General features: G+C 57.8%; 1 protein-coding gene across 1 annotated transcript in view; it reads left to right on the top strand.

The window, feature by feature from the left end:
- The first annotated feature begins 1,277 nt into the window (after nucleotides 1–1,277).
- The window catches only part of LOC137466458 (EVI5-like protein), a 59,875-nt gene continuing 48,240 nt past the window's right edge, over nucleotides 1,278–12,912 (top strand). The window contains exons 1-3 of the mRNA XM_068178185.1: nucleotides 1,278–1,302; nucleotides 3,613–3,687; nucleotides 9,597–9,722. Of these exons, the coding sequence (XP_068034286.1) occupies nucleotides 1,282–1,302; nucleotides 3,613–3,687; nucleotides 9,597–9,722 (222 nt within the window). The 5' untranslated portion in view covers nucleotides 1,278–1,281. The remainder of the gene's footprint in view (nucleotides 1,303–3,612; nucleotides 3,688–9,596; nucleotides 9,723–12,912) is intronic.

Consider the following 12,912-nt stretch of genomic DNA (forward strand, 5'->3'; position numbering starts at 1 on the left):
ACAGCGCTGGGGGGTGGCACTGGGACAGGGCCAGGAGATGTTCTTCAAGGTCATGAAGGTGACAGCGTGGGGACAGCGCTGGGGGTGGCACTGGGACAGGGATCTGAGGTGGGACAGGGCCAGGAGATGTTCTTCAAGGTCATGAAGGTGGCAGCGTGGGGACAGCGCTGGGGGTGGCACTGGACAGGGCCAGGAGATGTTCTTCAACGTGATGAAGGTGACAGCGTGGGGACAGCGCTGGTGGTGGCACTGGGACAGGGATCTGAGGTGGGACAGGGCCAGGAGATGTTCTTCAACGTCATGAAGGTGACAGCGTGGGGACAGCGCTGGTGGTGGCACTGGGACAGGGATCTGAGGTGGGACAGGGCCAGGAGATGTTCTTCAAGGTCATGAAGGTGACAGCGTGGGGACAGCGCTGGGGGTGGCACCGGGACAGGGATCTGAGGTGGGACAGGGCCAGGAGATGTTCTTCAACGTGATGAAGGTGACAGCGTGGGGACAGCGCTGGGGGTGGCACTGGGACAGGGCCAGGAGATGTTCTTCAAGGTCATGAAGGTGACAGCGTGGGGACAGCGCTGGGGGTGGCACTGGGACAGGGCCAGGAGATGTTCTTCAACGTGATGAAGGTGACAGCGTGGGGACCGCGCTGGGGGTGGCACTGGGACAGGGCCAGGAGATGTTCTTCAAGGTCATGAAGGTGACAGCGTGGGGACACCACTGGGGGTGGCACTGGGACAGGGCCAGGAGATGTTCTTCAACGTGATGAAGGTGACAGCGTGGGGACAGCGCTGGGGGTGGCACTGGGACAGGGATCTGAGGTGGGACAGGGCCAGGAGATGTTCTTCAACGTCATGAAGGTGACAGCGTGGGGACAGCGCTGGGGGTGGCACTGGGACAGGGATCTGAGGTGGGACAGGGCCAGGAGATGTTCTTCAAGGTCATGAAGGTGACAGCGTGGGGACAGCGCTGGGGGTGGCACTGGGACAGGGATCTGAGGTGGGACAGGGCCAGGAGATGTTCTTCAAGGTCATGAAGGTGACAGCGTGGGGACAGCGCTGGGGGTGGCACCGGGACAGGGATCTGAGGTGGGACAGGGCCAGGAGATGTTCTTCAACGTGATGAAGGTGACAGCGTGGGGACAGCGCTGGGGGTGGCACTGGGACAGGGATCTGAGGTGGGACAGGGCCAGGAGATGTTCTTCAAGGTCATGAAGGTGACAGCGTGGGGACACCACTCGGGGTGGCACTGGGACAGGGATCTGAGGTGGGACAGGGCCAGGAGATGTTCTTCAACGTCATGAAGGTGACAGCGTGGGGACAGCGCTGGGGGTGGCACTGGGACAGGGCCAGGAGGTGCTCTTCAACGTGATGAAGGTGACAGCGTGGGGACAGCGATGGGGGTGGCACTGGGACAGGGATCTGAGGTGGGACAGGGCCTGGAGATGTTCTTCAACGTGATGAAGGTGACAGCGTGGGGGACAGCACTGGGGGTGGCACTGGGACAGGGATCTGAGGTGGGACAAGGCCAGGAGATGTTCTTCAAGGTCATGAAGGTGACAGCATGGGGGACACCACTCGGGGTGGCACTGGGACAGGGATCTGAGGTGGGACAGGGTCAGGAGATGTTCTTCAACGTGATGAAGGTGACAGCGTGGGGACAGCGCTGGGGGTGGCACTGGGACAGGGATCTGAGGTGGGACAGGGTCAGGAGATGTTCTTCAAGGTCATGAAGGTGACAGCGTGGGGACAGCGCTGGGGGTGGCACTGGGACAGGGCCAGGAGATGTTCTTCAAGGTCATGAAGGTGACAGCGTGGGGACACTGCTGGGGGTGGGGCAGATGTTCCTCAAGGGCTGAAGGTGGCATTGAGGACACTGGGCCATTGCCATGGGTGGGACAGGAGGTGGGACAGGAGGTGAGGAGATGTTCCTCAAGGGCTGAAGGTGACATTGAGGACACTGGGACAGGGACAGGAAGTGGGACAGGAGGTGGGGAGATGTTCCTCAGGGGCTGAAGGTTACATTGAGGACACTGGGACAGGGACAGGAGGTGGGACAGGAGGTGTGGAGATGTTCCTCAAGGGCTGAAGGTGACATTGAGGACACTGGGACAGGGACAGGAAGTGGGACAGGAGGTGGGGAGATGTTCCTCAGGGGCTGAAGGTGACATTGAGGACACTGGGACAGGGACAGGAGGTGGGACAGGAGGTGAGGAGATGTTCCTCAGGGGCTGAAGGTGACATTGAGGACACTGGGCCATTGTCAATGGTGGGACAGGAGGTGGGACAGGAGTTGTGGAGATGTTCCTCAAGAGCTGAAGGTGGCCCTGGGGACACTGGGCCATTGTCAATGGTGGGACAGGAGGTGTGGAGATGTTCCTCAGGGGCTGAAGGTGGCCCTGGGGACACTGGGACAGGGACAGGAGGTGGGACAGGAGTTTGTGGAGATGTTCCTCAGGGGCTGAAGGTGGCCCTGGGGACACTGGGCCATTGTCAATGGTGGGACTGGAGGTGGGGAGATGTTCCTCAGGGGCTGAAGGTGACATTGAGGACACTGGGACAGGGACAGGAGGTGGGACAGGAGTTGTGGAGATGTTCCTCAGGGGCTGAAGGTGACATTGGGGACACTGGGACAGGGACAGGAGGTGGGACAGGAGGTGAGGAGATGTTCCTCAGGGGCTGAAGGTGACATTGAGGACACTGGGCCATTGTCAATGGTGGGACAGGAGGTGGGACAGGAGTTGTGGAGATGTTCCTCAAGAGCTGAAGGTGGCCCTGGGGACACTGGGCCATTGTCAATGGTGGGACAGGAGGTGTGGAGATGTTCCTCAGGGGCTGAAGGTGGCCCTGGGGACACTGGGACAGGGACAGGAGGTGGGACAGGAGTTGTGGAGATGTTCCTCAGGGGCTGAAGGTGGCCCTGGGGACACTGGGCCATTGTCAATGGTGGGACAGGAGTTGTGGAGATGTTCCTCAGGGGCTGAAGGTGACATTGGGGACACTGGGACAGGGACAGGCAGGAGGTGGGACAGGAGGTGAGGAGATGTTCCTCAGGGGCTGAAGGTGACATTGGGGACACTGGGACAGGGACAGGAGGTGGGACAGGAGTTGTGGAGATGTTCCTCAAGAGCTGAAGGTGACATTGAGGACACTGGGCCATTGTCAATGGTGGGACAGGAGGTGGGACAGGAGTTGTGGAGATGTTCCTCAAGAGCTGAAGGTGACATTGAGGACACTGGGCCATTGTCAATGGTGGGACAGGAGTTGTGGAGATGTTCCTCAGGAGCTGAAGGTGACATTGAGGACACTGGGACAGGGACAGGAGGTGGGACAGGAGTTGTGGAGATGTTCCTCAGGGGCTGAAGGTGACATTGGGGACACTGGGACAGGGACAGGAGGTGGGACAGGAGTTGTGGAGATGTTCCTCAGGGGCTGAAGGTGACATTGGGGACACTGGGACAGGGACAGGAGGTGGGACAGGAGGTGAGGAGATGTTCCTCAAGGGCTTAAAGTGGCCCTGGGGACACTGGGCCATTGTCAGTGGTGGGACAGGAGGTGGGACAGGAGTTGTGGAGATGTTCCTCAAGATCTGAAGGTGGCCCTGCTCCTTCTCCAGGCCTACTCGCTGGTGGACCGCGAGGTCGGTTACTGCCAGGGCAGCGCCTTCATCGTGGGACTGCTGCTCATGCAGGTGGGGCCTTCGGGAATGCCGGCGTTTTCCGGGAATGCCGGCGTTTTCCGGGAATGCCGGGGTTTTCCGGGAATTCCGGGGGTTTTTGGGAATTCTGGGGTTTTTGGGATCTCCGGTGGTTTTTGGGAATTCCGGGGGTTTTTGGGAATTACGAGGTTTTTCAGGAATTCTGGGTTTTTTTGGGAATTTCAGGTGTATTGGGAATTCCGGGGGTTTTTGGGAATTCCGGGGGTTTTTGGGAATTCCGGGGGTTTTTGGTAATTCCGGGGTTTTTGGGATCTCCGGGGGTTTTTGGGAATTCCAGGGTTTCTGGGAATTCCAGGGGTTTTCGGGAATTCTGGGGGTTTTTGGGAACTCCAGGGGTTTTTGGGAATTCCAGGTGTTTTGGGAATTCCGGGAGTTTTTGGGAACTTCAGGGGTTTTTGGGAATTCCGGGGTTTTCTGGGAGTTCTGGGGGGTTTTGGGAATTCCAGGGTTTTTCGGGAATTCCGGGCTTTTCTGGGAATTCCGGGGGGTTTTGGGAATTCCGTGGTTTCTGGTAATTCCGGGGTTTCTGGGAACTCTGGAGGTTTCTGGGAATTCCGGGGGTTTTTGGGAATTCCGGGGGTTTTTGGGAATTCCGGGGTTTTTTGGGAATTCTGGGGGTTTTTGGGAATTCCGGGATTTTTGGGAATTCCAGGTGTTTTGGGAATTCCAGGTGTTTTGGGAATTCCGGGGGTTTTTGGGAATTCTGGGGGTTTTTGGGAATTCCGGGATTTTCCGGGAATTCCGGGGTTTTGGGAATGCCGGGGTTTTCCGGGAATTCCGGGGTTTTTTGGGAATTCCAGGGGGTTCTGAGAATTCCGGGGTTTTCTGGGAATTCCGGGTTTTTGGGAATTCCGGGGGTTTCGGGAATTCCGGGGGTTTCTGGGAATTACGGGGGTTTTTGGGAATTCCGGGCGTTTTGGAGAATTCCGGGGTTTCTGGGAATTCTGGGGGGTTTTTGGGAATTCCGGGATTTCTGGGAATTCCGGGTTTTTTGGGAATTGCGGGATTTCTGGGAATTTTTGCGTCCCCGCAGATGCCCGAGGAGGAGGCGTTCGACATTTCCTGGGAATTCTGGGATTTTTTTTGGGAATCCATGGGATTTTGCTTGGAATTCTGGGGTTTTTTTGGGAATCCCTGGGGTTTTGCTGGGAATCCTGGGGTTTTTTTTTGGGAATCCCGGGGATTTTTCAGGGAATTCCGGGTTTTTTTTGGGAATTGCGGGATTTCTGGGAATTTTTGCGTCCCCGCAGATGCCCGAGGAGGAGGCGTTCAGCGTTTGCTGGGAATTCTGGGGTTTTTTTTTGGGAATCCCTGGGATTTTGCTGGGAATTCTGGGGTTTTTTTGGGAATCACGGGGATTTTTCTGGGAATTCCCAGGTTTTTTTTTGGGAATTGCGGGATTTCTGGGAATTCCTTGTCTCCCGCAGATGCCCGAGGAGGAGGCGTTCAGCATTTCCTGGGAATTCTGGGATTTTTTTGGGAATCCATGGGATTTTGCTGGGAATTCTGGGGTTTTTTTTGGGGAATTCTGGGTTTTGCTGGGAATTCCCAGGGTTTTTTTTTGGGAATTGCGGGATTTCTGGGAATCTTTGCGTCCCCGCAGATGCCCGAGGAGGAGGCGTTCGGCGTTTGCTGGGAATTCTGGGATTTTTGATGGAAACCATGGGGTTTTTTGGGAATTCTGGGGTTTTTTTTGGGGAATCCCGGGGATTTTTCAGGGAATTCCGGTTTTTTTGGGAATTGCGGGATTTCTGGGAATTCCGTGTCTCCCGCAGATGCCCGAGGAGGAGGCGTTCAGCGTTTGCTGGGAATTCTGGGATTTTTTTGGGAATCCCGGGGATTTTGCTGGGAATTCTGGGTTTTTTTTGGGAATCCCGGGGATTTTTCTGGGAATTTCGGGGATTTTTGGGAGTTCCGGGATTTTTGGGAATTGCGTGTCCCTCGCAGATGCCCGAGGAGGAGGCGTTTGGCGTTTGCTGGGAATTCTGGGGTTTTTGATGGAATCCCTGGGATTTTGCTGGGAATTCTGGGGTTTTTTTTGGGGAATTCTGGGTTTTGCTGGGAATTCCCAGGTTTTTTTCTGGGAATTGCGGGATTTCTGGGAGTCTTTGTGTCCCCGCAGATGCCCGAGGAGGAGGCGTTCGGCGTTTGCTGGGAATTCTGGGGTTTTTGATGAAACCCCTGGGATTTTGCTGGGAATTCTGGGGGTTTTTTGGGAAATTCTGGGTTTTGCTGGGAATTCCCAGGTTTTTTTTTTGGGAATTGCGGGATTTCTGGGAATTCCGTGTTCCCCGCAGATGCCCGAGGAGGAGGCGTTCGGCGTTTGCTGGGAATTCTGGGATTTTTGATGAAACCCCTGGGATTTTGCTGGGAATTCTGGGTTTTTTTTGGGAATCCCAGGGATTTTTCTGGGAATTCCCAGGGTTTTTTTTTGGGAATTGCGGGATTTCTGGGAATTTTTGCGTCCTCGCAGATGCCCGAGGAGGAGGCGTTCAGCGTTTGCTGGGAATTCTGGGGTTTTTTTGGGGAGTTTTGGGGATTTTTTGGGAATTCCAGGGTTTTGCTGGGAATTCCCAGGTTTTTTTGGGAATTCCGGGATTTTTGGGAATTCTGTGTCCCCCGCAGATGCCCGAGGAGGAGGTGTTCAGCGTTTGCTGGGAATTTTGGGATTTTTTGGGAATTTTGGGGATTTTTTTTGGGAATTCCAGGGTTTTGCTGGGAATTTCCAGGTTTTTCTGGGAATTGCGGGATTTCTGGGAATTCCGTGTCTCCCGCAGATGCCCGAGGAGGAGGCGTTCGGCGTTTGCTGGGAATTCTGGGATTTTTGATGAAACCCCTGGGATTTTGCTGGGAATTCTGGGTTTTTTTTTGGGAATCCCAGGGATTTTTCTGGGAATTCCCAGGGTTTTTTTTGGGAATTCCGGGATTTCTGGGAATTTTTGCATCCTCACAGATGCCCAAGGAGGAGGCGTTCGGCGTTTGCTGGGAATTCTGGGTTTTTTTTTGGGAATCCATGGGATTTTGCTGGGAATTCTGGGGTTTTTTTTGGGAATCCCGGGGATTTTTCTGGGAATTCCGGGGTTTTTTGGGGAATTCCGGGATTTTTGGGAATTCTGTGTCCCCCGCAGATGCCCGAGGAGGAGGCGTTCAGCGTTTCCTGGGAATTCTGGGTTTTTTGATGGAATCCCTGGGATTTTTCTGGGAATTCCGGGGTTGTTTTTTTTGGGAATTCCAGGGTTTTGCTGGGAATTCCAGGTTTTTTTGGGAGTTCCGGGATTTTTGGGAATTTTTACGTGTCCCCCGCAGATGCCCGAGGAGGAGGCGTTCGGCGTTTGCTGGGAATTCTGGGATTTTTGATGAAACCCCGGGGATTTTGCTGGGAATTCTGGGTTTTTTTTGGGAATCCCGGGGATTTTTCTGGGAATTCCGGGTTTTTTTTGGGAATTGCGGGATTTCTGGGAATCTTTGCGTCCCCGCAGATGCCCGAGGAGGAGGCGTTCGACGTTTCCTGGGAATTCTGGGGTTTTTGATGGAATCCCTGGGATTTTGCTTGGAATTCTGGGGTTTTTTTTGGGAATCCCGGGGGTTTTTCTGGAATTCCGGGGTTTTTTTTTGGGAATTGTGGGATTTCTGGGAATCTTTGCGTCCCCGCAGATGCCCGAGGAGGAGGCGTTCAGCGTTTGCTGGGAATTCTGGGATTTTTTTGGGAATCCATGGGATTTTGCTGGGAATTCTGGGGTTTTTTTTGGGGAATCCCAGGATTTTTCTGGGAATTCCCAGGTTTTTTTTGGGAATTCCGGGATTTCTGGGAATTCCGTGTCTCCCGCAGATGCCCGAGGAGGAGGCGTTCGGCGTTTGCTGGGAATTCTGGGATTTTTGATGGAATCCCTGGGATTTTGCTGGGAATTCTGGGGTTTTTTTTGGGGAATCCCGGGGATTTTTCTGGGAATCCCAGGATTTTTCTGGGAATTCCCAGGGTTTTTTGGGAATTGCGGGATTTCTGGGAATCTTTGCGTCCCCGCAGATGCCCGAGGAGGAGGCGTTCAGCGTTTGCTGGGAATTCTGGGATTTTTTTTGGGAATCCCTGGGATTTTGCTGGGAATTCTGGGGTTTTTTTTGGGAATCCCGGGGATTTTTCTGGGAATTCCCAGGTTTTTTTTGGGAATTGCGGGATTTCTGGGAATCTTTGCGTCCCCGCAGATGCCCGAGGAGGAGGCGTTCGACGTTTGCTGGGAATTCTGGGATTTTTGATGGAATCCATGGGATTTTGCTGGGAATTCTGGGTTTTTTTTGGGAATCCCGGGGATTTTTCTGGGAATTCCAGCTTTTTTTGGTAATTGCGGGATTTCTGGGAATTTTTGCGTCCCCGCAGATGCCCGAGGAGGAGGCGTTCGGCGTTTGCTGGGAATTCTGGGATTTTTGATGGAATCCCTGGGATTTTGCTGGGAATTCTGGGGTTTTTTTTGGGAATCCCGGGGATTTTTCTGGGAATTCCGGGTTTTTTTTGGGAATTGCGGGATTTCTGGGAATCTTTGCGTCCCCGCAGATGCCCGAGGAGGAGGCGTTCAGCGTTTGCTGGGAATTCTGGGGTTTTTTTGGGAATCCATGGGATTTTGCTGGGAATTCTTGGGTTTTTTTGGGAATCCCGGGGATTTTTCTGGGAATTCCGGGGTTTTTTGGGAGTTCCGGGATTTTTGGGAATTGCGTGTTCCCCGCAGATGCCCGAGGAGGAGGCGTTCAGCGTTTGCTGGGAATTCTGGGTTTTTTTTGGGAATCCATGGGATTTTGCTGGGAATTCTGGGTTTTTTTTTGGGAATCCATGGGATTTTGCTGGGAATTCTGGGGTTTTTTTTGGGGAATTCCAGGATTTTTCTGGGAATTCCGGGGTTTTTTTTTGGGAATTCTGGGTTTTGCTGGGAATTCCCAGGGTTTTTTTTTGGGAATTGCGGGATTTCTGGGAATTTTTGCGTCCCCGCAGATGCCCGAGGAGGAGGCGTTCGGCGTTTGCTGGGAATTCTGGGGTTTTTGATGGAATCCCTGGGATTTTGCTGGGAATTCTGGGGTTTTTTTTTGGGAATCCCGGGGATTTTTCTGGGAATTCCGGGTTTTTTTTGGGAATTGCGGGATTTTTGGGAATTCCCGGATTTCTGGGAATCTTTGCGTCCCTGCAGATGCCCGAGGAGGAGGCGTTCGGCGTTTGCTGGGAATTCTGGGATTTTTGATGGAATCCATGGGATTTTGCTGGGAATTCTGGGGTTTTTTTGGGAATCCCGGGGATTTTTCTGGGAATTCCAGCTTTTTTGGTAATTGCGGGATTTCTGGGAATTTTTGCGTCCCCGCAGATGCCCGAGGGAGGAGGCGTTCAGCGTTTGCTGGGAATTCTGGGATTTTTTTGGGAATCCCTGGGATTTTGCTGGGAATTCTGGGGTTTTTTTTGGGAATCCCGGGGATTTTTCTGGGAATCCCAGGATTTTTTTGGGAATTCCGGGTTTTTTGGGAATTGCGGGATTTCTGGGAATCTTTGCGTCCCCGCAGATGCCCGAGGAGGAGGCGTTCGACGTTTCCTGGGAATTCTGGGGTTTTTGATGGAATCCCTGGGATTTTGCTGGGAATTCTGGGTTTTTTTTTGGGAATCCCGGGGATTTTTCTGGGAATTCCGGGTTTTTTTTTGGGAATTGCGGGATTTCTGGGAATCTTTGCGTCCCCGCAGATGCCCGAGGAGGAGGCGTTCGACATTTCCTGGGAATACTGGGGTTTTTGTTGAAACCCCAGGGATTTTGCTGGGAATTCTGGGGTTTTTTTGGGAATCCCAGGGATTTTTCTGGGAATTCCGGGTTTTTTTGGGAATTCCGGGATTTCTGGGAATCTTTGCGTCCCCGCAGATGCCCGAGGAGGAGGCGTTCAGCGTCTTCGTGCGCCTCATGCAGCAGTACCGCCTGCGCGAGCTCTTCAAGCCCAGCATGGCCGAGCTGGGGCTCTGCATCTACCAGTTCGAGTTCCTGCTGCAGGTGGGACACCGGGGACACCCCGGGGACACCCTGGGGACAGCCTGGGGACACCGGGGACAGTCTGGGGACACTGGGGACACCCTGGGGACACCGGGGACACCGGGGACACCCTGGGGACACCGGGGACAGTCTGGGGACACCCTGGGGACAGCCTGGGGACAGCCTGGGGACACCGGGGACACCCTGGGGACACCTGGGGACACACCGGGGACAGCCTGGGGACACCGGGGACCCCCTGGGGACACCCTGGGAACACCGGGGACACCCTGGGGACACCTGGGGACACACCGGGGACAGCCTGGGGACACCGGGGACCCCCTGGGGACACCGGGGACACCCTGGGGACACCGGGGACAGCCTGGGGACAGCCTGGGGACACCGGGGACAGTCTGGGGACAGCCTGGGGACACCCCGGGGACACCCTGGGGACAGCCTGGGGACAGCCTGGGGACAGTCTGGGGACACCCTGGGGACACCGGGGACAGTCTGGGGACACCCTGGGGACACCGGGGGACACCCTGGGGACACCGGGGGACACCCGGGGACACCGGGGGAGACGGGGGACACCCTGGGGACAGTCTAGGGACACCCTGGGGACACCGGGGACAGCAGGGGACACCCTGGAGACACCCTGGGGACAGCCTGGGGACAGCAGGGGACACCCTGGGGACACCCTGGGGACACCGGGGGGACAGCCTGGGGACACCTGGGGACACCCTGGGGACACCGGGGACAGCCTGGGGACAGTCTGGGGACACCCGGGGGACACCCGGGGACACCGGGGGACACGGGGGACACCCTGGGGACACACCGGGGACAGTCTGGGGACACCGGGGACACCCTGGGGACAGTATGGGGACAGTCTGGGGACACCGGGGGAGACAGCAGGGGACAGCCTGGGGACACCCTGGGGACAGTCTGGGGACACCCTGGGGACAGTCTGGGGACACCCTGGGGACACTGGGGACACCGGGGGACAGTCTGGGGACACCCTGGGGACACCCTGGGGACACCGGGGACAGTCTGGGGACACCTGGGGACACCCGGGGACAGCCTGGGGACACCTGGGGACACCAGGGACAGCCTGGGGACACCGGGGACACCCTGGGGACAGCCTGGGGACACCCTGGGGACACCCTGGGGACAGTCTGGGGACAGCCTGGGGACAGTCTGGGGACAGCCTGGGGACACCGGGGACAGCCTGGGGACACCGGGGACACCGGGGGACACCGGGGACACCCTGGGGACACCGGGGACACCCGGGGACAGCAGGGGACAGTCTGGGGACACCGGGGACACCGGGGACAGCCTGGGGACACCGGGGACACACGGGGACAGCCTGGGGACAGCAGGGGACAGTCTGGGGACACCGGGGACAGCCCGGGGACACCGGGGACAGCCTGGGGACACCGGGGACACCCTGGGGACAGTCTGGGGACACCCGGGGACAGTCTGGGGGACACCGGGGGACACCCTGGGGACACCGGGGACAGTCTGGGGACACCCTGGGGACAGTCTGGGGACACCGAGGGACACCGGGGACACCGGGGACAGCCTGGGACCACCGGGGACACCCTGGGGACACCCTGGGGACACCCTGGGGACACCCTGGGGACACCGGGGACAGCCTGGGGACACCGGGGACACCCTGGGGACACCGGGGACAGCCTGGGGACACCTGGGGACACCGGGGACACCCTGGGGACACCCTGGGGACAGTCTGGGGACACCATGGGGACACCTGGGGACACCCTGGGGACACCCCGGGGACAGTCTGGGGACAGTCTGGGGACACTGGGGACAGCCTGGGGACACCGGGGACAGTCTGGGGACACCCGGGGACAGTCTGGGGACAGTCTGGGGACACCCGGGGACACCGGGGGACAGTCTGGGGACACCGGGGACAGTCTGGGGACACCGGGGACAGTCTGGGGACACTGGGACACCGGGGGACAGCAGGGGACAGCCTGGGGACACCGGGGACAGTCTGGGGACACCTGGGGACAGTCTGGGGACACCTGGGGACACCGGGGACAGCCTGGGGACAGCAGGGGACACCTGGGGACACCCGGGGACAGTCTGGGGACACCCTGGGGACACCCTGGGGACACTGGGGACAGCCTGGGGACAGCCTGGGGACACCCTGGGGACACCGGGGACACCCTGGGGACACCCTGGGGACACCGGGGACAGCCTGGGGACACCGGGGGACACCCTGGGGACACCCGGGGACACCCTGGGGACACCGGGGGACAGCCTGGGGACACCTGGGGACAGCCTGGGACAGCCTGGGGACACCCTGGGGACAGCCTGGGGACACCGGGGGGACACCCTGGAGACAGCCTGGGGACAGCCTGGGGACAGCAGGGGACACCCTTGGGACAGTCTGGGGACACCCTGGGGACACCCTGGGGACACCTGGGATGGGGACAAGGACAAGGACGGGATGGGGACTGGGACAAGGGCGGGATGGGGACAGGGACAAGGACAGGATGGGGACAGGGAGAGGGACAAGGACAGGATGGGGACAGGGACAAGGACAAGGATGGGGACAGGGACAAGGACAGGATGGGGACAGGGACAAGGGCGGGATGGGGACAAGGACAAGGACGGGATGGGGACTGGGACAAGGGCGGGATGGGGACAGGGACAAGGACAAGGACAAGGACGGGATGGGGACAAGGACAGGATGGGGACAGGGACAAGGACAGGATGGGGACAGGGACAAGGACGGGATGGGGACAAGGACAAGGACGGGATGGGGACAGGGACAAGGACGGGATGGGGACAGGGACAAGGACAAGGACAAGGACGGGATGGGGACAAGGACAGGATGGGGACAGGGACAAGGACAGGATGGGGACAGGGACAAGGACGGGATGGGGACAGGGACAAGGACGGGATGGGGACAGGGACAAGGACAAGGACAAGGACGGGATGGGGACAAGGGCAGGATGGGGACAGGGACAAGGACGGGATGGGGACAGGGACAAGGACGGGATGGGGACAGGGACAAGGACAAGGACAAGGACGGGATGGGGACAAGGGCAGGATGGGGACAGGGACAAGGACAGGATGGGGACAGGGGACAAGGACAGGATGGGGACAGGGACAAGGACGGGATGGGGACAGGGACAAGGACGGGATGGGGACAGGGACAAGGACAAGGACGGGATGGGGACAGGGACAA

The sequence above is a fragment of the Anomalospiza imberbis genome, unplaced genomic scaffold, assembly GCF_031753505.1.
Source record: "Anomalospiza imberbis isolate Cuckoo-Finch-1a 21T00152 unplaced genomic scaffold, ASM3175350v1 scaffold_218, whole genome shotgun sequence".
NCBI classification, from domain to species: Eukaryota; Metazoa; Chordata; class Aves; order Passeriformes; family Viduidae; genus Anomalospiza; species Anomalospiza imberbis.